At 39.3% G+C, this 26,276-nt stretch overlaps 1 protein-coding gene across 1 annotated transcript; it reads left to right on the forward strand.

The window, feature by feature from the left end:
• Positions 1-1,650: 1,650 nt before the first annotated feature.
• LOC108713401 (microtubule-associated protein 1S) lies at positions 1,651-26,276 on the forward strand. Its single transcript, XM_018256680.2, has 7 exons — positions 1,651-1,821; positions 11,977-12,078; positions 14,834-14,916; positions 16,331-16,474; positions 16,556-19,670; positions 20,521-20,753; positions 23,780-26,276. Exons 1-7 carry the CDS (start codon positions 1,707-1,709, stop codon positions 23,933-23,935), a joined length of 3,948 nt encoding a protein of 1,315 aa, XP_018112169.1. The 5' UTR covers positions 1,651-1,706; the 3' UTR covers positions 23,936-26,276.

The raw sequence follows: 26,276 nt of genomic DNA on the forward strand, positions 1-26,276 counted from the left end.
TCCCACCAGCCCAGTCCAACCCTGAGTAAACCCCAAGAGAATGTGATGTACATATGCCATTTTATAAATTAAATACACGGATAAATATCTGCTATTTACACTATAATCTCCTATATATATTTAGGGTCCTGTGGTGTTAATTCCTCCACTAGTTGAAGAAGTTCAGATAGCTTTAATATGTGGGGGGGGGGGGTTCCCATAGACTGATGGTAGTTAGAGTTGTTCCTTATCATAGTTTATTTAAGAGGTGGCGCACAAACCAGTTGGTAAATGGATGTGCTAGGGAACCTGGAGCATAAGGCTGAAGTAAAACCGTAAGAAATTAGTGACCTAAGGGAACAAGGACCCTTAGTGGTGTCAGGGAAGGGAAAAAGACCCTGTAAACAAGGTATATATAATGGATAGCAAATCCTGTAATTGAACATCAGGAGTGTTAGCTAGACTGGGTAGCTAGCAGCCTGTGCTCCACCAATGAGATTTAGTGTGGTTCTTCAGTTGCACTGGCCAAGTGTAAGGAATCCTTGAGTCAGTGTCACACAATGGAAGACAATAACTGTGGTGTGTGAGTAAACCCAGGGTCAGACTGGAGCATTAAAAAATAAGGGCCGCCCCCTGAGATCGTACGATTCACTGTGCACACATGCAAACCACATGTAAGGTCACATGAGCCAATTAACAGACAGAGTTCTGCCTTTTGCTTCCTCACTTCTTCCTGTTACAGTTAGTGTTGTAGTATTTCTGGTCAGGTGATCTCTGAGGCAGCACAAATAGAGTCACGAAATGGTGGTTCAAGGCAAGAGATGTAAAAGGGCAATATTTATGTAAATATATATTCCAGTTTGGTAAGATTCTTTAATATGTCATTCAATTTGATATAAACTAACTGTTGCTTAAGTATTCATTTTGGGGGTATAGTTTTCCTTTAAATACATGTATACGTATCTGCTATTTAGACTATAATCTCCCTCTTTACCTCATGTACTGGTTATTGGTTGCTTTCTATGTAATTATGTATGTTCCATATATAAACCCATTTCCTGTACAGTGCTTTGGAATATATGTGTGCTTTATAATTGCAAGTTAATAATAATAGTATAAATAATAATATTTGTTAAATTGTTTTTTGGCTCAAGATCCGCTTGCATCCTTCACTGTTTCAAACACTGTTTTGTGTTGGAATCCCTAAACTTTCTGGGAAGCCTTTGTTTGCCCTTTAAGGATTACTAAACGCACCCCCTTTGGCCAAAAATATTGATCTGTGGTGAATGTTTTTAAAAATTAGTGGTGAGCACAACTTTCCCTCCCTTGCCTGTAGTGAATCTGCCATACCAACTCGATAAAACCCAGTCAAAGAATAATAATACATGTCACACTGTACAAAAGGAGACTCAAAATGTTAGGAGAATCAATGAACCAGGGCACAGTATGACAAGGGTCCTGTAAATGGCCATATATAATACCTCACAAGGGGAATGTAAATTGGTGAAGGGCAGAAAGAAGAATTACAGCTAAGCTGTCATAGAATGCTGCTTGATATAACTGAACACTTTTATTGCGAGTACAACACGATATGTGGCAACACCGCTCAACCCTCCTAGTTTCCCTTCACTCTAAGTGGGCGTGTCTCGTCCGCCCCCTACCGGTTCCTGACTGGCCGGCGCTGACTTCATTCCCTTGCCGCTTTGCGGGGTGATGACATTTGCAATATGGCGGCGAGTCGGGCGGGTCCTGGCCATCTGCGATGCTCCGTGCTCATACTGTACGGAGAGATCCGTCGGGGGCCTGGCCTTGTGGGCAGGGCAGTGAGCGAGCTAAAGAGAGGTACGTGCAGAGGCCGCAATGGGGATAAAGCGTATGAAGACTGGGCCCCCTCCCTGCTTCACTTTCTGCTGGGGATGTGCTGGCCATTGGCTTGTCTCATACCGGCTGCGGATGCCTATTCATGACAATCATATGTTTGGTGGCTACACGTGCTATTTGCTGTGCCAGCTGTGAGGGCTACCATGTAGCTTACTGTGTTTGGCAAAGAAGCTTTTCTATTGGTGCATGTGGATGACTGTCTCATGGGCACTGGTCTCGTGAGTGGAGGCGTACGGGGGGATGTCCATTGCATGTTAATTCAATATGTGGCTTTAAAGTTCTTTGCAAATCGAGTTGCTATTGAGAGTTGCATCTGACTGTCTGTTTATAGTCTTTGCACTGCTGTTTCCGACTCTTGAAACAATGTAGCACAAGCCAGTTGATTAATAGAGGAGGGAAACTTCTACTACATCGTCAGACCCTGAGAACAGAAAATAAACAGTATTTACACATTTAACATTTAAGTGATTCGCACATTATCTGCAGTGTAGATTGGAAAGTTGTTTAGGTATTTTCTTTCATTAGGAAAACAAGTTTTTTGGTTTTTTTTAGGTTAACGTTCCCTTTCACTTAAAAGTGAAAATAGGCAAGTGTTGCAAGTTATCTGTAAACATGTATGTTTACATCAGAATAAGCTTTTGGAGGTATACATACTCTTTATATATGATATATATATATATATATATATATATATATATATATGTTTTTTGTTTTTTTTTGCCCTTGAGAAAGGTTCCTGTGGGGAACCAAAACGTCGGATTCAATAAACCTTTTTTTCCTATTTAACCATATTGAACGATTGATTTTTCATGCCAACCCTGTGAGTGCCGGTACCACGTGCAATTTCTATCTATTATTTAACCAGAGCACCCATGTTTTTTGATGTATTTGAAGGTGCGCAGCTTGTACCCACCTTTCTCTCTCTCTCTCTATATATATATATATATATATATATATATATATATATATATATATATATATATATATATATATATATATATATATATATATATATATATACATCAGTACACGGAACCCTTCAGAGAATAGGTAAATCATGCAACGTAATGTACACATGGTAAATATTATATGCATGCAAGGTAATGCCAAGTGAAAACAATTAGGTTATATTAAGAAATGATTGGTAGTATCTGCCCTGGAGCAATTGCAATATGACCTTTGATTAAAAAAATCACCTTTAAATGTGCATGCTGTTCTTCCTTATTACGTTGTGTTAGTTGTTATGTGTTTATATTCCTGAGAGCTTGTTGCTCTTGTCAAAGCAACAAGCTCTGATCTATAAATACAGTGTATGGGTTTGTAATTCACACTTTGGGAAAGTGTTGGCTTGTGTTGGGAGCTTGGAAAGATAAAAGCCACAAGCAGGAAATATACAAATGCTTGACATATGTTTCCGCATTACTTCATTCTTATCTTGTGCATTCACGGCTCTTACTTCTCATATCCATTCTTAGGCTCTTTTGATATGACATATGTCTACTACCCACATATGTGGTTCCACGCCTAAAAATTATTTGTATTCCTAATCTATGGAGATGTTTTGGCCACCGAAACCTATATTTTGTTTTGCAGCCTACTTTATGATGGGTTGGACAGCCCAAAGAGACAATTTTTCACAATGATATTTTTTTTGTATTAAGTATCTTTATCCCTGTAATAACCCCTAAATATCACTATACAGATTAAGTCATTGTGTGAAAAATGCTTGATTTTGTTTAAAATGGCTTTTGGGAACTGTTTTTTTTATAACACAGTACATTTTTGGTATTTTAATCTGTTACATTGTAAGCTCTTTTTGGGCAGGGCCATCTTTACCTTTTAAATAGGTTTTTGGCTACTTTGTATGTAAATCTTGTATGTTTAGTGTATATACCCAATTATTGTACAACCCTGCAGACTATGTTTATTATTACTATTATGTATTTGTGAAGCATAGACACCCTGGGCTCACTTTCCTCTAACAGGAAAGGACATACAAAATATTGCCTTCAACAAAAACATTCCTGTTACATAAAATAAACAGGGAATATAATACATTAATAATTAATCTGCATGTTTGCACACTCAAAATCAAAACAGAAACAATTTAACAAAAGGGTGGTTTGAAAAAATAATTTTTACTTTTGTTCAAAGAAAAACATTTTACATGGACAACGCCTTACAACACATGGCATAATTTATACAATGTTAAAAAAGTAGCATAGAATATCAACCACCCATTAGTTATATGTAGCAAGCAAGAAATCAGCAAGGGAGCGGATACACCTACCAGAAAAATGAGAATGGCCCCAACGTTTCGGCACCAAGGCCTTATATAAATACCCTATTCAATCACTATTCAATCACTAACTGGACGCTTTGTTCGCACGCTTCCTATACTTCCGGGTATGTGACGTCATTTCCGCCTACGTCACTTCCGCCGATGAGTCATCTGGCTTGGTGACGTGGCGCTATACTGCGCATAGAATATGCGCAGTATAGCGCCACGTCACCAAGCCAGATGACTCATCGGCGGAAGTGACGTAGGCGGAAATGACGTCACATACCCGGAAGTATAGGAAGCGTGCGAACAAAGCGTCCAGTTAGTGATTGAATAGTGATTGAATAGGGTATTTATACCTCTACTAAACTCGGTAAGCATCAGAATCCCCTTGACAAAGGCCTTGGTGCCGAAACGTTGGGGCCATTCTCATTTTTCTGGTAGGTGTATCCGCTCCCTTGCTGATTTCTTGCTTGCTACATATAACTAATGGGTGGTTGATATTCTATGCTACTTTTTTAACATTGTATAAATTATGCCATGTGTTGTAAGGCGTTGTCCATGTAAAATGTTTTTCTTTGAACAAAAGTAAAAATTATTTTTTCAAACCACCCTTTTGTTAAATTGTTTCTGTTTTGATTTTGAGTGTGCAAACATGCAGATTAATTATTGATATTGGTTACCTTCGTAAGGGGTAACATTTGTTTCTGCACCTCTCGCTAACTTTTGAAAGTTTTGGTGTGCCCTCCATTCATTATTAATTGTAAATATAATACATTAAACCACAAGGCCTCTTCTATTCATATTCCAGACTATTGAAATCAATGCAAGGTTGCTAGGGTAATTTGGACCCTAGTTACCATATTGTTTAAAATGCAAATTGAAGAGCTGCCGAATAAAAGGCTTAAATAACTAAAAAAAACACAAATAATAAAAATGAAAAACTGTAAATTTTCTCAATATCAATCTCTACATCATACTGAAAGTTATCTCAAAGTCGAACAACCCCTTCAAGATATTTCTTAATTTTTTTTTATTGCTCAGAAGACCAGAATAAACTTTCTAGGTTAATTCGTCAAGCATAAATGTATCTTCTTACCAGAATGTGAGAAATGCAATGAGAGGTAATGCCAAATCAGCAGTCATCAATGTCCCAGTGTCATCAGGAATTTTGTAACAAAGCATTTAAGTGCAAATGCAGCAAAATGCTATGTATTCAGACAAGATTGCTGGATATTCTAACCCATCTTTACTGTTATAATGACGTTAGTTTCTTTTCTTATAACATATTTTAACAAACTGTATTTATAATACATTAGTAGAGAAAAAATTACATAAGGAAGTAAAGCAGAATTTTCCTCTCTGTGCTGTAAATGGCTGATGGAGACTGCCTAAAATGCATGTCAAACCCAAATTAGCCATTTCAGCAGTCATCATGTCAACTTTCTTTGGCAATGCCTCCTATGTCTTTGAACCAAGTCTGTAGGCAAGTCCACACACACTCCTAGCTTCTAGTAAGGCTTAATTTTTTCATTTTGAATTCTGGTTTCATCTTGGGACTAATTACAGTTATCAAAATTAATGTGACCATGGTTCATTAGCAAACAAAAATAAATTGTCCTAAATCAAGTGTTCTCCCATTCAATGACAAAGAAATCTCCTCCGCTTTCAATTGAAAGTCCAAATAAAGATTAATGCCCCATCTTGGAATTGCTGCTGCTGCATTGTTCATTAACAATGTGTATGGAGAGGTCTTGACCGCAAAGTGCTAGATAAGCTGTTGGTGTATTATGCCAAGCTCATCACTCTGATAAATATAAGCAGATCAGCCAAATGCTGTGCCTATACAGTGAAGCAGAGTTTGTGTGTACAGAGCTGTCAACACCCCTATTTCTTTTTGGGGGGGGGTGAGTTGCCTAATTTGGTCCCTTCCCCCTTGGTCTCCCATCCTAGGATCGCTTTCTTGTGTTTTATTTCTATTTTAAAAGGTTTGCTGTAGATTCCGGGCACAGTAAGTATTTAATGATTTCGTATGGAGCATATGCACATGCGTAGGTAGCAGTCAGCGGCTTAAGAAGAGCATTGGCACATGATGTCACTTATTGGTTGCAGCAAAAAATTTTGCCAGAATTCTGCACTCTCCGTATCCGTCACTGGAAACTTAGGCGTTGGGGTTGACAATTCAGTGTGTATGTGTTCAGTTTCCCTGTTTAGCTCAAGAAATAACTAAAGCTATTTTGTTGATTAAAACAATAGGCAAAAAGTATGTTCAGCACAAGCTCTATATTCATGCTAAAAAGAGATTATACACCCATAGAACTGTTGGCACTTTTCTTATGCAAGAGAAAAATCTTCATCCAAACAGGTGAACAGTGGTGGTGTTTAGTAAATATCTGCAATAATTCAGTTATCCAAGTCGTTTTTTTTTTTTTCTCTCTATCATTTGGAATGGCTCTGTATATCATATCTGGCTCAAATTAATTATCTGGGAATTGGGGCAATATCCCCAGGGGTTGTCTGTGGGTGGTTTATTATGCTTATTGAGTACGATCATGTTTTCTTGAATGTTGTATATACTGTGGATTAGATAAGAGCATTAGGCTAAGGCCACACTAGGCGATAGCGCCGCGATTTGACTCGCGGCGACTTTTCGCCGCGACTTTTAAGCCGCAATCGCTGGGGAAACTTTTGCGCTGGCGTCTATGGGGATTCGCGAAAAATCGCCAGCGTAAAAACACACGCGGCGATCTTTTCTCTACTGTCGCTCGAAATTGCCTCGCTAGGCGATTTCGAGCGACAATAGAAAAAAGATCGCCGCGTGTGTTTTTACGCTGGCGATTCCCCATAGACGCCAGCGCAAAAGTTTCCCCAGCGATTGCGGCTTAAAAGTCGCCGCGAAAAGTCGCCGCGAGTCAAATCGCGGCGCTATCGCCTAGTGTGGCCTTAGCCTTAATTTAAAAATGAGTAGCATTGGACCCCAATGGATATGTTTGTGTATGTATGCTTGAGTATATTTATTTTCCTTGATAAAATCTGACGGTCAATGCAGTTTATTACTATGAAGAAACATGGGCGTATTGCTGAAAATTGATGGGAGTCTTTCTTTTACAAAAAAGGAAAAAACTAGGCCTATGGCACATGGGCATTATGACCACTGTTTTGACAGAGCTGGTCAAGATACCTGGACAGGTCCAGATTAGGTTGTATTTTTTAAAGACTTTAAAGGAGAATTTAATTGGGTAATTTAATTTTTCAGTTCCAATATTGTACAGCCTGGACTGAACGACCTCATAGTTGTAGTATCACATCCTCATTTATTATATATTTCCTCTGTCCCTTTGCCAACTAATGCACAAGTTAAACTGCACATCTCTACAACTCTAACCAATGGCTGAAGAGGTGAGTGCAATGATTCAATCCCACTCCTAGGCAGAAAAATCGCCATACCCGCTAGTTTACTGGAAGCGTCTAACTTAAGGGGTCTATTTATTATGTTGTGTATAAAGTGGAGTGAAACATTGCCAGTGATGTTGCTCATAGCAACAAATCAGATCTTTGCTTCTGTTTCCGAACTGTTGAAATCTAATTGCTGATTGGTTGCTCTGCATAATAAATAGGCTCCTCAGTATTTCTTCATCTTATGCTCAGGTCACCAAAATGAATTTGGAGATTGGCTCTGATTAGTGTCTGACTGGGTGTCCAAGGCCCACCGGTGCTGCTGCCCTGGGGGCCTCCACACCCCCTCAGGGGCCCCCACCATCTGCTCGCTCCCCAGGCCAGCGCTTTACTTCTCGCTCCCCCGCCAGCCCCTTACCGCTTGCTCTCCTCTGCGTTCACCTAGACTTAAAGGAAAACTATAACCAATGTAGGTCTAAGATATTGCATAAAACAGCTCATATGTAAAACCCTGCTTCATGTAAATAAACCATTTTCATAATAATATACTTTTTTTTAGTAGTATGTGCCATTAGGTAATCCAAATAAAAAATTGCCATTTTAAAAAATAAGGGCCCCCTACTGGGATTATAGGATTCACAGTCCACACAAACATACCAACAAACCATACATGAGCCAATTAACTGGCTGCGTTCTCTTTTGCTTTCACACATCTTTCTGTTACAGTTAGAGTTGTAATATTTCTGGTCAGGTGATCTCTGAGGCAGCACACAGACCATCATGAAATGGTGGTATAAGGCAAGACATGAAAACTGGCAATATTTACTTAAATAATAATAATATTCCATATAGGGGGAGTGGCAATACCTACAGGTAGGGATCAGGTCTGAGTAGGCAGGGCCCACCGGGCTTTTTCCCAGTGCCCAGCCGGCCCACTCTAACCCTGACTCCGATAAACAAATACTCATTTCAAACCAGTTCTCTCCATGTGCTATTTCCTTATAAATGCCCTATAAGGCCTACCAGAAAAACAGCAATAATTCTGGTGTGCTTCTGGATTGTGTCTATTTTTCACGGTTTTATTCAATCATTCAATTGTTTTATTTTTTCATTCAAATTTTTAATAAGCAAAAACTTGGTAAAAATAAGCAAAAGCTTGGTAAAAATTTGAGTTTATTGAGATTGGAAAAATATTTGTAAAATTCACAAGTTGAAATTTTGATAAATAGACCTTCCCGTGTCATACTGGCCTTAACATTTGCCGTCAAAAGTTGTGTTTAATCTGCAACAGCTGTTAAAAGCAAAACTGGATTTGGTATGAAGACACTCACAAACTGTGTATAATCTTTCTTTGACAGAAACTACAGGGGATCACCGTGGAGTGCAACTGCCCTTTTATTCCAATGATTCCTAATATGTATTCCCAGCTGTTACTGGATTAATGCTTCCCAGATAATCCAATACTTTAACAAGCGTTGGGTGATGTAATAAAATGCAAGTATGAGAACGAGGAAGAGCTAATTTACTAGATCAACTCCTTTGAAATGTAGTGTAGTTATTTAATTTTAATACCGATGGAGCCCTTGACCACTAGTGATGTGTGGGCGGGTTCGGGCATTCTACAGCAAAAATCTTTGGGTTGCGGGCAGGTTCGGGTAAAGTGCTATCCCTGCCCACGACCTCACACTGCTGGCTTCTGTTCCCTGAATTTATAGACTCTCACCTGCCTAGTCCCTTTCGTGATGTCACTGCGGGGTGGTCGCAGGTCTTTAAATAGAGGGGATGGAGTGGGCTGCGTTCAGGTTGGGAGGGGGCGGGTAAAGGTCAAGGAAAACTCGACCCAAACATCACTATTGACCACTAGGGTTCTATGATTATGATTGTTGTATAGTTTCTGATATGCAGTTTGTGTACTTGGAAGGAACTTGCTTGCAATTCCTTTGAATCTAGCTCAGGGATCCCCAACCTTGTTTTTTTACCCGCAAGCCAAATTCAATTGTAAAAGAAATTGGAGAGCAACACAAGCATGCAAAAAGTTTCTGGGAGTTTTCAGTTGCGTTTTGATTTAATTCTACTATGTACCATATAAGAGATTTGATTGCCTATAGGTAACTCTTATGTGGACTGGTAGTCTAAAGGAGGCTCTGTTTGGCAGTACACTTGATTTTTATGTAACCAAAACTTGCCACCAAGCCAGGAATTTAAAAATAAGCGCTTGCATTGAGGCCACTGGGAGCAAAATCCAAGGGGTTGGTGAGCAACATGTTGCTCATGAGCCACTGATCTCGCTAATGGCTCAGAACATAGCTGGTGGGTAGCTGGAAGTCAAGATGCTCAGTGGGTTTGGCTCTTGCATGGACAGAACATTTAGATACACCCATTGCAGTGTACATAACCATATATCAAGTATTCCCTTGATCTTTTATGGGGTATATTAAGCCAAAATGAGAATATATAAACCCGGTTTGTTTACTTTTTCCCGTTGCCCAGACTATCTTTTATGTGATTCTGCTCCAGCCATCCACTCCCTTTTGATGCCTAGTATTATTATTATTATATTAATAATGTACACTATTTCCTCATTTAAAGTACTTTGCCATTTTTTTGTCTGCATATTTTATTCTTTTGTTCCTTATTAACACCAATGCTTTAAAAAATGGAGATCCATTAATATTATCTGTCTACCAGTTCTCTGCTGTGACCTAAGTCACCTTTGTCTAGCATTATCTGTTTCTTTTCACATACATAGGTAGCATCTTTTTTTCCTTCCTTTTTGCGACTGCATCTCTGCCTGACATTATCCATGCCAATTCACCTCTACAGTGCATACCTGGCCTGCTCATTGTATAAGTCCTAACTCTGCCTGGCCTTGCTTCCCCAATTACTCTCTGTCTGGCTGAACTTTTCATTGAGTGTGTGTCTGGTTTGATATACAGATTACACAATGATGTGTTTCTTGTATAAGTGGTCATTGACCAGCTGCTTGACATGAAGCTACTGGTGTGTCCAGTCAGAAACAGCATATAGTTCAGAGATAGTAGCAACAGGAACAGTCTATTGAGCTTGCCTATATACAGAGGGATACCATAAAAGTATCGCCACATTTGTTCTCCTAATCAAGGAGCAATTCTGCAGTAAAATATAGCTCTAGATATGTGGTTTATAACGTTGCCATAATATGCATAACTGTGTAGTCCGAGTCGTGAGCAATTTTGGGTATGAAAAATGTAAACTTATTATAACTTAATACGAGCCCTGAAAACAATCAAATCAGATTTAAGAGCTTCTATGAAGGAGAATATGGGGTATATTAAGAACAATACTTGAGTATTTTAGATTGTATTTAGCAGCTATTCTACAGCTGTATGTCAGGTTCATTGAATAAATAAGTTGTTTTAGATTTGGTTGATGTAGTTTAAATTTGATTATGGTTTATAATTACGAAAGGATGTGGTTTATATTTTTGAGATTTGGCAGTGATAAAATGCCTTGTATGTTGTATACTTCTTTTGATCAAAATGGAAAATACATTTGTATATTAAAGGAACAGTAAAATGAAAGTGTTTTAAAGTATTTAACATATTGTTAGCATGCACTGGTAAAAGCTGTCTGTTTTCTTCAGAACGACTGCTATATAGTGAATAAAGTACCCCGTCTTGTAAAATATAAGGATATTATAAGTTACCGAGGAGTTTCATGACAGGTCATGGAACTCCAAGGTAACTTCTAATATCCTCATATTTTGCAACTGGGATTACTTTATTTATTATAATATACAAATTTCAGTCATGTGACAGAAATGACATCAGAACTCACCGTTTATAACTGATGACATCAGAACTCACCGTTTGTAAGGATATTCATGGCTTTTGTGTATTATATTTTAAATAAACAAGGTGCTGTGTAGCCATGGGGGCAGCTGTTCAAGCTGAAAAAGGAGAAAAGGCACAGGTCACACAGCAGATAACTGATAAGCACTTTCTAATACAATGGTGTGCTCTTTGCCTTTTCTCCTTTTTCAGCTTGAAGGGCTGCCCCCATGGCTACACAGCAGCTTGTTTTTTAATAAACTATAGTAGTCTTTCTGAAGCAAACACACAGTTTTTCCAGTGCAGGGCAAAAGTACATTATATTTGAAATACTTTGATACACTTTTAGTTTTTGGTGTTACTTTAAAAACAGAGGGGTCGGAGGTACCATAAACTGAGGAGTCGATGGCTTTATGTACCAACTCCACAGCCCTGATAATATGGTTAGTAAAAAGCTGGCGATAAATACATTGGTAACTATGGATGTGGATGGTTTATCGTAAAGGTCATGGTTAATGGAATTTTTTCCCTCAGATGTCAGCAAGTTGTTTTTGGGAGGTTGAGGGGTGGACAAATGGGATTTCTGAAGTTCTATTTTAATAAAAATGTTTTATTTGTATCACCCACAAGGCTTCTGTTCATGGGATATCGATCCATCCTTCTGTAATCTGGATGAGCAACTGAAGTTATTTGTATCTCGTCACTCTGCTAGTTTCTCGTCAGATGTGAAAGGTATGAGTATTTGTTATTTATGGGTATTTAAAATAACACAGCATTGCATTTGTCCCTGCAGCTGTGTCTCCAGTATCTGAAAAAAATATAAACACATGGCTTTTCTCTTACAGTAATTCCTAATAAAAATTGTGATCAGAAATGTAACCTTACAGGTGAGATTCGGGAAAAGTATAAATTAATTAAAATTTTAATGGCAATACCATATGCAACAGTGCCAGTGACAAATTGCCACATTTGCAAAGTAAACAAAGTGTAATACCCACAAAATGTATTTAAACTGGTTTGTGAATAGAATTTTATATTCTGGTTTACTTTTTTTACTCTTTCTTTGCTTTTGGCCTAATCCAAAAATGAAGTCTCGCGCCATCAAGGCCTTGTGCACTTAGCATTTTTTTTTTACAGATGTTTGCAGTTCTCTTGATTGTAACCGTGAGACACCCCCTATTCTGATCACATTTGTACAATGCTGCAACTTTGGTCTGAGTGGTTTTTTTTTTTACAGTAAAGCGTCTGGTGCTATTATATGTGTCCCTAGGGGAGTATTAAGTATATACAGCAAGATCAAAACATCCTTTTAGAATGCATGCATTCATGCTACATGGCTAATATTAGTCAAGCTGCATATCACACACTGTTGCATTTCTGTAGACAGGAAGTGTCTTGGTAGACGCAAAACAGAAAGGTGAAAAAGTATTTTTATCTTGCAATAGCCACATAGTTTTTGCTGCCTTACATCTGTTTATGTTGGTGTGATTTTCACTTTAAGCGGAGATATCTCAGAAATCACTTTCTTCAAGCTGATCTCCCTCATTTTATTGTAAATATGTTGCTTAAAGGAACAGTAACATCAAAAAATGCAAATGTTTTAAAGTAATACAAATATAATGCAGTGTTGCCCTGCACTGGTAAAACGTCTGTGTCTGCTTCAGAAACATTACTATTGTTTATATAAATAAACTGCTGTGCCATTCAAAGGAGAAAAGGCTCAGGTTACACGGTAGATAGCAGTAGAACATAATGGCATCTGTTATCCACTATTTAACCTGTGCCATGTAGCCTTTTTTCAATTTTCACCATTGCTACACAGCAGCTTGTTATATTAACTATATTAGTGTTTCTGAAGCAAACAGATCAGTTTTACCAGTGCAGGGCAACACTACATGTTATTTTCATTACTTTAAAACACTTACATTTTTTGGTGTTACTGTTCCTTTAACTGAGGTTTTGATGCAAATGTATTATATGGGCAAAAGTATCCAGTCACATTTTAATCAGTGCAAGGTGCCATGTAAGCCACACCCATTGTAGGAAACAATTTTTAATTAAGCACACTCCTAGTTAATATCCAGCTACAATGTTGGCAGTAGACTTGGTTATTGGATCAGTGGCTTTCAGCGAGGTATCTACATGTTACACCTCTCCAACAAGTTTTTTTGTTTTCTCTATTAGTACTGCCTTTGTCAACTGTAAGTGAAGTGATTGCGAAGAGGAAATATTTTAGAACAGAACAATCACAAGGGTTGACCGCACATGGATAGTGTCCTTTGTTTGGAACTCGGCACTACATTTTGAACTTTCTGTGAAAGCAACAACAAAAACTCGCCTCAGTCCACAGCACCAACTAGGCTGCCAGGGGTGGCAAAAAAGCCTCTCCTGATACTTTTAAAGGGAACTTATTGGCCGAAAATATTTTACCCAACCTAAAGGTGCAGGTTAATAGAGCCCGTACTCCAGCTGGGGGGGTAACAGTAGTTTAAAAAAAAAAAATTATAACTGACCCACCAGTGACACTGAAAGCTGCCAGTGCGAGCGGGTGCATAATGATTTACTCAATATGCGCATGCATGTGCTCCAACATAGCCGTTTGAACTTGAAACTGTCTCTTGGTGTGAGTGTCCTCACACTGGCAGGGGCAATTAAAAGAAATACTGTTACTCCCAACCGGAGTACAGGCTTTATTAGCCCTCATCTTTGGTTGGGTAAAATATTTTTGAAATACAGACGCATGGCTTCACACTCTCTGCACTAGTGATTCGCTTCTGCCTTAGAAACACCCCAGCAAGACAAGATAGGATTCTATGGACGAGCAACTGGAAATCTGCTCCATAAGCAATGACAAGCATTGGCTGGTGTGGTGTCACAGATTATAGATTGGGAAGCAGTGGAAATGCTTTTCTGATGGACGTGTTTGGGTGCCAGACGAAAGCCTGACTGTATGAGTAATGCCAGCTGTAAATAGGGTCCCTGATTCCATTGAAAACAAAATGTACTTCATTGTACAAAGTTGCGAATTACGGAAAGGCCTTCTCCCATAGACTCCGTTTTATCCAAATTTTCCAAATTTTTAAAAAGGATTAGCTTTTTCTCTGTAATCCATAAAACATTAGATTGTACTTGATCCCAACTAAGATATAATGAATTCTTATTGGACTTAGGGTCAGTCCACACGAGCAGATTCAGGGAGATTTAGTTGCCTCACGAGGAAACTTTCGGGTGACGCCGAAAAACGAAGCACCGCATGTACTTTAGCGAAGGCGACTTTTCATTATAGCGGATGGGAAAACACGCAAAGGCAGTTTGGGGAGATTGTCGCCCAGAAGAAGAGGCGATTAGACACCAGGCGACTAAATCTCCCCAAATCTGCTTGTGTGAACTGACCCTTAAGGTATGAAGGCAGGTGTATGGATACTAGACAAAGAGTGTGTTTATTTTTTTTTATGTATTTGATACTTATACAACTTTATCTTTTTAGGGCAGAGAAGTCTTCATCATGCAGGGGATGTTTTAGAGACAAATGTTCTGATTAACCCTTCTAAGAAGTCTGTGTGTGAAGAGGTATCTTTTTTTTTTTTTTTTTTCCCCATTCCTTGGCCTTCTGTCAAACACATTTTATATGTAAAAAATTACTAGTTCCAAAGGGGTTTGAGGGGCACACACTTGGCTAATTTCCTCAATTGCTTGGGTGCACCTCCCGCAGTGTCCTTCCACACTGAGCCACAGGGATCAAAGAAGAGAAGGGCAGCACTCCAGGATAAAGTAAAAATTGCCTTTATTTTACATACAGCAGGGCAGCATAGCAACGTTTCGAGCCTCGCATGGCTCTTTGTCAAGCTAGCATATCATTATACAGCACCTCCTTTTTATACACTCATATCATAGCACCCTCTAGTGGGGCTGCACCAAAGTAACAAAATATAAAACATTGTTGCACTTATCTGACAATATGTCAATTAGTAGTCCCATTTCAAGAAAGTAGCAAAATGTATCCGCAGATAAACTGTAAAAAAGGAGAACATTAAAACCATATTAAAACATTATAAATAATTATCTAAAAACAGGAGATAAGTCATATTCCAGATTGAGCCCATTCGGTGCTAGGGTATCCAATTTTCTATCCTGGAGTGCTGCCCTTCTCTTCTGCGATCTATGTAAAAAATTACTCCTAAGAGACTGTAGACATTGAGGAAAACTTATGCAGTACTTTGTTTTTCCAAAATTGCCAAAAGTTGCCTTGCTAGGAAGACTGCAACATGCTTATTTAATATTTGACCGGTTACAAGCAAGTGATATTCTGCATGGAGTGTCTGCTAGCTTGTATATGGTGACTTTTGTGTTGCTGCTCCTTCATGACAGCTGTAGGGGTTCTTTCCAGCCGTTTAGTGGAATTTGTTGCCACCTGTATCATGCAGCAAGAAAGTCTTGTCCTCCATCTTAATAGAATAGTTATTTGCTACTACAACTAGCAGGTCATTGTTTACATTGCATTTGTTCTCCTCCTGTGTAAAGGGCTGGCTATTTTGATTATTTTTATAATATGTCATGGCAGCATTTACTAGCCAATCCGGCTAGTAAAGGGTGCATTTGACGCATAGTTTTGAGAGGAAGGATACACTTTACTTCTGAACCATGGGTTCATTAGATCGAAGCAGTGGGTACTGTATTTACAAATTAGTGTAATGCATAACCCACTATTTGGTAGATCCAACTACTCCAATGCACACGTTAGAAAAATAGGATGGCACACACATTTGCAAACGTGCTTCAATTAAAGTGCTTTTATTGTGATCTCAAACACACTCCAATGCACACATCTGTTCTAAATAAAATGCACAAGGGAACCTTTTATGCTGGTTTCCAGATGAATATTGGCAGTGGAGTTGTCTTTTAACACTACAGTAACTCGTTCATAGACCTTTATTTAGAATGTTTCTGAATATACACAACTTTAATCTATCTATAAATTTTTTAGATCCAGAAATTGATTTGCTGTGAATCTCAACATAAGTTACTGATTTTCATTGGCCCATTCCTGGAAGGAACCTGGGAGTTACTCCTCCAAGGTGGTGGAAACTTCTCAGTGAAAGACTTTATCCAGATATTTGCTGACAAAGAGGTAAGTCTCCTTGTCTTGTCACCATTACAATCTTTCAGTCAGTGATACCCAGAAATTTCAACTCCTGCTATCTCTTTTTAGATTGGAGAGACTCTGAGCCTGTCTGACCCCTCGGCACATCTCAACCTTACTGTAACATGCCCCCAAAACTGGGATGTGTCTCAGCTCGATAAAGGGAACCTTCAGGATTTCATAGAGATGAGGTTTAACCCAGCACAGCTGTTGCCGGAGACAGAAGGTTTGCAAGAGTTGGCAGAATACCTTTCAGAGTCCTTGGAGCCACCTTCTCCATTTGAGCTGCTTGAGCCTCCCTCTACTGTGGGCTTTCTTAAACTTTTCAAACCATGCTGCTATGTATTCCCTGGAGGCAGAGGAGACTCTGCCTTTTTTGCTGTAAATGGGTTCAATATGCTTGTGAATGGAGGTTCAGACACTAGATCTCCTTTTTGGAAACTGGTACGCCATTTGGACAGAATAGACTCTATACTTCTAACTCACATGGGCACAGACAGTCTGCTTGGGATCAACAGTTTGTTACTAAGAAAGATAGCTGAGGTTGAAGAGGATCCTTCTCAAGGTCCACAAGCAAATGAGGAATGGTTGAAGAACTTGGTTTCTCCAGAGCTAGGTGTGGTGTTTTTCAACACTGCAGAGAAGTTGATCAACCAGGAGGATGATCCCAGTGTAGTAAGGCGTAAAGAAGAAGCCATACTCACTCTGTGTTGTTTGGAAAAGCTGGGAATTCAGCCAGAGCCGCTACATAGAGGCAATGTGCCATTGGCGGAACCCACAATCCTATTCCAAAAAATGGGCGTGGGACGGCTAGAAATGTATATACTTAACCCTGTCAAAGGCAGCAAAGAGCTGGAAATGCTGACCAAGCAGTGGACTGGATCTGAGTCAGTGACTGGCACAGATTTACCCCTCACTTGTCTAACATCTGCCTGTGTCCTTCTAGTTTGGCATCCAGCCTCTTTATCTGAGAAGATTGTACGTGTTCTGTTCCCAGGATGCACTCCACAGGGCAAGATTCTGGAGGGGCTTGAGAAATTGAAACACTTGGAGTTCTTAAAAACTCCAGTGATAACTCGTAAAGATTTGGAGATAGTCCGTGGACATAACCTTTCAGAGCGAATTAGCACCAAACCCAAACGAACAGAAAGTAAGGAGAGCTTGAGATCTGGATCCAGTAGGCATAGTGTTGAACTTAAGGTGAAACCTGAGAGGAAAGAGGCTAAACGAGAAGTAAAGGAAAAAAGTAAAATGCTCACAGGCTCCACCAAAGATACAGGAGATAAAACAAAGGAAGCCAAGACTAAAGCAGAAGGTATAACTGAAAAATCAAATGCGGATTCAAAATTTAAAGTGAGAAAAGAGTTAACTGTAAAGAAAGAACAACCTAAAGAGGAGAAGAAGCCTCCGGTTAAGAAAGAGGAGACCCTAACAGACAGTAAAAAGGAGGCCACAAAACTGGAAGCCAGGAAAGATGTACGACGCTCATTGAAAGTGGGAAAGTCTGAAACTGCAAAGAGGGAGTTAAAGGATGATGCCAAGAAAGAAAGCAGAAGCGAGGATGGAAAAACTGTCCGAACAATTAGCAAAGATCTTAAGAAACTTGCAATCACACCTGCAGACTCCAAGAGACCTGTGTCCAAAGTGGGTTCTTTGAAAAAAGAAACTATAGTTGCCAAGAAGGAATATAGCACCAATGCTAAGATTACAGAAAAGGGCAAAGTTAAACATCAGAAGAAGGAGGCAGAAGCAGAATCTGCAAAACCACCATTGGTTCATGCTGAAGACCTCAACCCTTGTAGTACCTTAGATAGGAATCAAGAGAGAGAAAAAACTTGCGAGAACGATGTTTGTGACCCCAAATTAAATGGAAATCTCAAAAACAATGGGGCTGCATGTGCTGTGAATGGGCTGTGTACTGTAGAGCCAGAGAGCCCTAATGGATTTCGCTATATGGAGACAAGTCCTCTTAAAAGTTTAGCCCCAATATCCCCTCTTGCAACAACTCCTAAAAATGAACTGAGTGTCTACTTTGACCTGATACCCTCAGGCTTGGAAATACAAGAAAAGAGCAACGTTGCACAGCAGGGAGCAGATGGGTTGGAGGATGCCTATGGTAGCTCTGAAGAGAGAACACTGGAAATGGCATCTCCAGCAAGCTCAGGCAATCACTCCCCCGCAATTGTTGATTACAATGGAGATCAGTCACTGCCATCTGGAGAAAGCAGAAGTTTAAACATGTCATCTTGGAAGGCACCCCCAAAATCTTCACAAGAGAATTCAAATTCCTCTCAGGGAAGACATGCCAGCTGCCTGTCCTTGAGCCCCTTTCGGGAAGATGTTCCTGATGTATCTCCAACTATAACTACTCCCTCGTTACCTGCTGAGGTGGGATCACCACACTCGACTGAAGTAGATGAATCTTTGTCTATCTCATCCTTTGAACAGACACTACCCCCAGTTAGTGAATCTCCTAGAAATGTCTCACCTGTAACTCATGCTCCAAATAGAGGAGGCTTGACACTTCCTGTACATCCTACACACTCTGCTGAATTTGATGGGCAGTCTGAAAGGTCTGCATCCCCCCATGATGTTGACTTATGCTTGGTATCCCCATGTGAGTTCGAACACCCTAAATCAGATGCTGCACTCAGCCCAAGGGACAGTGACAGTGATCCTTCCCAGGAGCTTGCCAAACCCACATGCTTGTCTAAAGACACCCAAAATGGGCCAGAGACACCACCAACTTCAGTTAGTGAGTCTTTGCCAACCATCTCTGACTCTGGACCAGACGAATGCCCTTCTATAGCTTTGGATGGAGAGTCGGATGCAGAGAACACTCCAAAACCACTGGACCCCATCCCAACACCGCTGCATGACCCCTACCCTGTTCCACCTCACCCAGGCACATGCATGGTTGACCCAGAAACTATGCCTGTAAACCCCAGGGAAAAAAAGCCTCAAACACGGCTCTCCTCCGCTAATAACAAAAATGACAGTAGTAAAGTGACAGGGACACTTGCCAAGCCTCAAACTACTGGAACAAGCAAGGGAGCTATGGGCAAGACTGAAACAACAGAAAGGGTGCCACACTCTGGGACTGGATCAAAATCCTCTCTGGGCAGGAGAAGTACTAGTAATGCCATAAAACCTACAACTGTAGCAAGCCGCACATCTTCAGCAGGTAGGTAGTTTAAGTTAACCATGTAGTTAAAGGGGATGGTCACCTTTTAAAACACTTTCATGAAATAACATTATTTTTCCCACTTATAATATAATAATATTGGCGATTTAGTTTAGTTAACAAAAATGCACTGTTTCCGATATATTTGCTTGGAAAGGATGCACTAATTAGATCATTAGCAATCTGTTCTCTGCCAAAACTAGGGGATTGCCAACACACTGGCTGTCAAGTATCCTACCTATAGAAGAATGATGTTCCAGGTCAGCCCGCCAGCACAGTATCAATTGTTCCAGCACATGTCGCCTTCATTTGCATACCCTTAATACAATTGGCTAAATCACACCAGTTAGGGCTCTTACACGCTGGCGTTTTTTTTTTTTTTTCCCCACTTTACTCCATGCAGAAAAAACGTGTGTGTGGATTTTCATCAGGGGGGCGGGAAGGTGCTATCTGGCAGAGAGAAGGGGGATCTAAATGTAAACAAAAGTTTATTTTTGCAAATAAAAACAAATTTCAAAAATTATTTAAATGTAAAAATACATTTATTTTATAAATGTGTTTTAAAGGTTAATATCCCCTTTAAATGTACTGCTAACTTGCACTTTCCCTCTTTTAATTTTTGTTACTTACTGGTCCACATTATTTTTTCTTGATTCCATTTTGCTCTCTGACTTTAGTTTCTAGTGTTTTTTATTTAAATTTATTTCAGGAAAGTGAAAGTATACTAAAATAGCCTGCATTTTGAATGTGCCGCTCTTCCTCTTCCTATATTTTTTTTATTTAAGTAACATTTTAGTATAGAACCGAAGACTTTTTTTTTTTCTTTTTTCATTTTGTTTTCTTGTTTTAGCTCATGGCTTACCACATCACTCTAGCTCCTCTCCACCATCTCCTCCAGTGTATGTTGACCTTGCTTATCTGCCTGGAGGTCCTGGGGCCCTCACCGTACAGGAGGACTTTTTTAAGCAGGTTCGCTCCTCTTGCTATATTATCGGTGGGGATTATCCCGGTAAGGAAGAGGTTACCCGTAGGATCCTCGATTCACTGCTTACCAGTAAAAGTCTGTGGTCGCAAGAAATGCAGGTCTGTATACTGTTGAATATCGGCCCTGAAGTCAGGGCATAATTCTGTATACTGTTGAATATCGGCCCTGAAGTCAGGGCATAATTATATGTGTGTAATACCTTTTTGTTTCTAGGCACCCAGATTTAAGGAGTGCCGCTTTCAATATTATAAAACAGCTTAAAGTTCAAATGCCAGTGGCAGATCTGCAGTCGTATTATAAAAGACTTAGTCATATGAAAAAGTTTGGGAACCCGTCTTAATTCTTTGGAGTTTTGTTTATTTTTGGCTGAGCTTTCAAAGTAGCAACTTCCTTTTAATATATTACATGTCTTATGGAAACAGTAGTATTTCAATAGTGACAAGTTTAATGGATTCACAGAAAATATGAAATATGCATCATAACAAAATTAGACAGTTGCGCAAATCTGGGCACCAAACAGAGATATTACATCAATACTTAGTTGAGCCTCCTTATGCAAATGTAACAGCCTCTAGACGGCTCCTATAGCCTTTGATGAGTGTCTGGATTCCGGATGGCGGTATTTTTAATGATTCGTCCATACAATATCTCTCCAGTTCAGTTAAATTTTATGGCTGCCGAGCATGTACAGCCTGCTTCAAATCATCCCATAGATTTTCGATGATATTCGTCGGGGGACTGTGACTGCCATTCCAGAATATTGTACTTCTCCCTCTGCATAAATGCAGTGTCGGACTGGGACACAAGGGGCGCCCCCAAAAACCTTTGACTAGGGGCCCACCAATTAATCTTAGACCAGGGGCCCACTCTTAGAACTATTATTCTTCCTCTCCTCACTCAACCTCTGTTCTCCTAGTCTCTTTCTTTTACATACTATTATCTATTATTCCATATATTTAGCCTCTTTTGTTCTTGTAGAATTTGGAAATGGCCATGAAATTGGCCAAATGTCTAGCAGCATAAGGGCCCACCGGGACTTTTCCTGGTATCCTGGTGGGCCAGTCCAACACTGCATAAATGCTTTTGTCGATTTCGAAGTGTGTTTAGGGTCATTGTCTTGTTGGAATATCCAACCCCTGCTAACTTCAACTTTGTGACTGATGCTTGAACATTATCCTGAAGAATTTGTTGATATTGGGTTGAATTTATCCGACCCTTGACTTTTACAAGGGCCCCAGCATGATGGAAACTCCATCAAATTTGACAGTAGGTAGCAGGTGTTTTTCTTGGAATGCAGTGTTGTTCTTCCACCATGCAAAGCTCTTTTTGTTATGACAAAATAATAAAATAAAAATAAAAATTTGTCTCATCAGTCCAAAGCAGTTTGTTCCAAAATGACTGTGGCTTGTCTAAATTAGCTTTTGCATAGAACAAGCAACTCAAATCGGATGCGACGGAAAATAAGGTAAGCAATAGCAATGTTTGATGGTGTCGCAGCGTTCTTCTGACACGACTGTCTGATGCAGATGCTGCGTCTGCATCCGACAGTCGTGTCGGATCAACGTGACGACAAGATCCGACCTTTGGATCTTACCTTATTTTCCGTTGCATCTGATTTGACGCCTGCGTTTTGGGGCAGCGTGTTGGTTCTGCCGGAAACGCACTGAAGTCGTCTATGTAGTTCTACCCTTAACGAGCTAATCCAACCAATTTGGTGTTGCCAGTAATCAATATTGAGCAGTTACATGCATTCAAATTAGCAAAATTACACAGGTACCCAAATTTTTGCACAGCCAGTTTTTCATATTGGGATTTAATTTCATACCACTGAATACTGCTTCACTAAAAATCTTTGTCAGAAAACATCCCAGTACTCCTATGTTCCTGCAAAACGAAAGACATACCACTTTGGAGTAAATAATTATGCAGGCTGAGCGGGGTTCCCTGGGCCAGAACTGGGGGTAAACAGAAGAGGCACATGCCTAGGGCGCAAAGGCAGAAGGGCGCCAGGCATTAACCCCATCCCCTGCTCGGACCCTTGTTCCCTTAACCTGCAGCAGTTCTGAATAGTGAGTGTGAGCATACGCGCTCCCGTTCTTCGACGTATACGCACTTACGGGTCCTCGGCTCTTTCACGCATGCACACTTATGGTGCCTCGGGTCTTCTGCACACTTGCACATCCTTGGTGGGGAGGCGACGTAGTCAGCCGGGTTGCCTAACGCGCCCAGTCAACTTGTAATTCAATATCCCTGTTATAATCCATTAGGGCTTAATGAATGTAATACTGTAATGAATGTAATACACCTACCTAAAGAGGGTGCAGACTCCTGAAACTGTTTTTCAAGCCCTGTGAGTGATTTGCTTTATTTGACATTTTATATTGCAGTGAGCACCCATGGCATTTTCTCCAATAAGCGAGTGGGTGTTCATGCACCTCATGTATACATATATATGTGTGTTCAAAGGCAGCCGCACTCTAATCCTGATTTTCTGTATTCTTATGGGTGCAGGTTCAAATCCTTTAAAGAAACAAAAAACAGCACTCCAAATTTTAGTGAATCAAGTCACCTTTATTTGCATGAATCTTTATGTCCAACGTTTCGTTTTCATGGATGAAAAAGGCCCCAAGGGGGGCCGAAACGTTGGACACAAAGATTCATGCAAATAAAGGTGTGTGTGAGAAAAATTAACATTAACAGGGACTTTATTCACGCTTGTGTTGCTCCCCAACTCTTTAAATTTAAATGTGGCTCCAGCAGTAAAAATTTAAAAAAAAAAAAAAAAAAAAAAAAGTGGGGACACCTGCAATAAAATGGTTATTAAATCATTCAAATCTATAAGAGATCTCATCTTGCATTTCATTTACTTGTCGGTGAACAAGTATAGTACGGGATTGGGGGGTTGGGGACAAAGATACCCACACTCTCACTACCCCTGCCATGGCCGTTATAAATATGGTCATGGAACTCCTCAGTGCCTTATAATACTTTTATATTTTACAATAGTCGTATATTATTCATTATAAACACCTGAGCAGTTTGTTTTTAGTTTGTTTGTTTTTACTTTGTTTATGTATATTTTCCTTTTATTTTCCTGACTGTACTGTTTGTGTTTTATTCCCAGGTGACCTTGATACCAACCTATGAGTCGGCAGTAGTCCATGAATGGTACAATGATACTCATGCTCTCCAGCAGTCATTGGGAGTAACTGTTTTAGGCAGTACCAGCAGTGTGTCTATGCAGGGTGAAACCTTTCCTGCCTGCAAAGTGGAATTCTAAGTTGAATTCTCCCAGCATTCCCAGCCCATATCTGGACACTGTACCTTGTGATTGTTATAGGCCATTTCAAGTTATTTGGGGCTGTGTGTTGAGTGGCACACACTTCATTGACTGTTGTTGCACATGCTTTATAAACCGTAGCTGGCACACTGCATCAATCACTTGTTGTGGAAGCCTTCACTCTGCTACTGTACAACCCCACATAAGACTGTTATTTTTTTTCCTCCTGTCTGGGCTGCCACTGTGATGATGATCATAATTGTTTTTGAGGACAATTCCCTCCTTATCAACCCCTTTAAATGTCATTATCATCACCAATCAGTGCCAGCTGAATGTTGTTCACTTTTCTGTTAACATCCACATCATAGCAAGCAGCTCCTTCCATTTCACTGACGATGTTTACAGGTTTTTGCTGTGATGGAATTCATTGTTAAGAGCTGGAGTTTATTCTAGCCGCAAACACAGTGGTGTCTCCTTGTCCTGGTTCCACATTTATGAGAGGTGTTGAAAAAACATAAGGACAAAGATAACAATCGTCAAATACATCATTTTTTTTTTCTTCTTCTTGGCACTAATTGAGAACTCTGCTCTGAATAAACCAGCGGACTTAAGATTTAATGTTTGGAAACTATACAAGTATTCCAAGTGCAAAAAATGTGCATCACAGGGTTGTAAGATTTTTTTTTTCTTTCATTCACCACTCAAAGCTGCCCTCGGTTTCTTGAGGAAGTGTGTATATTATGATAGGACATTCATTTCCAAAAACAAAATACTGTAGTTTGGAAGAAAAGTGGTGATATTGAAGGATGAACTTTTTTTTTCTTTTGCTGTATCCAGCCATTTTTTTTTTTTTTTTTTTACAAAAGTTAAAATAGACACAACTGTATCAATTTACTATGAGATTTGGAAACACTTATACAATGTGAATACGGCATGAAATCTTTTTCTTGTCTGCTTTTGCTTTTCCAGCACTGCATGTTCTTTAGTTTATAGCTGGCATCCAATTCATAATGGTCATGAACCATATTGGCTCAGATTAAAAGTTTAAATGAAAGCTCTCCTTTATGTTTGATGGTATTGAGATTAACTACCCATAGACCCCAAGTATTTTTACGGTTTATTAATATTTTATTATCCTAAGCTGATAATAAAGCCGATATTTCTCATTTATTATCTACTGTGCTACACAACTCACTTGAAGGAAAACTGTCCATTATTTCCATAGCCCTGGTTTTTGTTTATTGTTCCGTTATTTATTTTTATGTCTATTGTTGAAACCTCAAATATCTGTCCAGTACTACCCCTGTATTTAATATATATTCTTTTCACAATGCACAATAAAATATACATATTAAGAAATGTATGTTATGTGAAAAATAACATTTTATTTCCAGAATTCCCTCTTATTTAAGTGTTTCATTTGTTTCCATTAAGGTGATCGTATTCATTGCTAATGGATTTTCTCTGGTTGTATCGAAGCCCAATATTTTGCCAAAATATAGCCAGCCAGGCCAAATCTTTGTAAATAGGTCCAACATGTGAGAGCAAACGAATTACACTCCATCTCACACTTTAAAAGCACTTGTTCATGAATGTGTGCCTTGACCATTATTATAAAGAAAGTTGGGACCAATGTTTACGTATTTTGGTAATCTGGCATTAAATCTCTATCAGATTAACTGTGTATTGTGTGTCTCTCTTTTTTTGTTGTAACAGGATTTATAGCCGATTGCTGTAATCAGTTAACTATTTTATCCTGTTTATTGTTTTAAAATCAATAAAACTAAGGTCCAAATACAGAATGTTTTTTTTGTAAAATTATCCCCTTTCTCTATCCCTTAGATGACCAGCTTTGTGCAAATTGTATTTCATTCACTTGCTCTTTCCACATGTGTTAAAATATCCATGATAATATCCAGGTTTTAGTAATCTCGAAATGAAATGTGGTTTATTGTCAATAGGTTTAGACTTTACAGTGTCTGCTAGTAGACAAATATTATGATCAGTAATGTATCTATCATGTCTAAACACTAAACTGCTTTGGAGGTAATGTAAAGTGAAGAACTTTCTACTTCCTGTTCATTGGTAGAAATGTGTAAAGATTGGCAGGTTATGTGTAACAGGCTTCCCAATGCATTTTAAAACAGTGCCCATAATATTGTATAGCTGTTTGTTCTGTGTCATGTTACATAAAACTGAGCCACCTGCCAGGGTTGCCCTCTGCGTGGTAAAATGTTTTCTTCATATAGAACAGACCTGTTTTTGCAGATATGTTAAATGGAATCTGAACTGTGAATTCATGTGGATTTTTTACAACAAATTAAAAAAATATCTTGCCCAA

This window comes from Xenopus laevis, chromosome 1L (assembly GCF_017654675.1).
Source record: "Xenopus laevis strain J_2021 chromosome 1L, Xenopus_laevis_v10.1, whole genome shotgun sequence".
NCBI lineage: Eukaryota > Metazoa > Chordata > Amphibia > Anura > Pipidae > Xenopus > Xenopus laevis.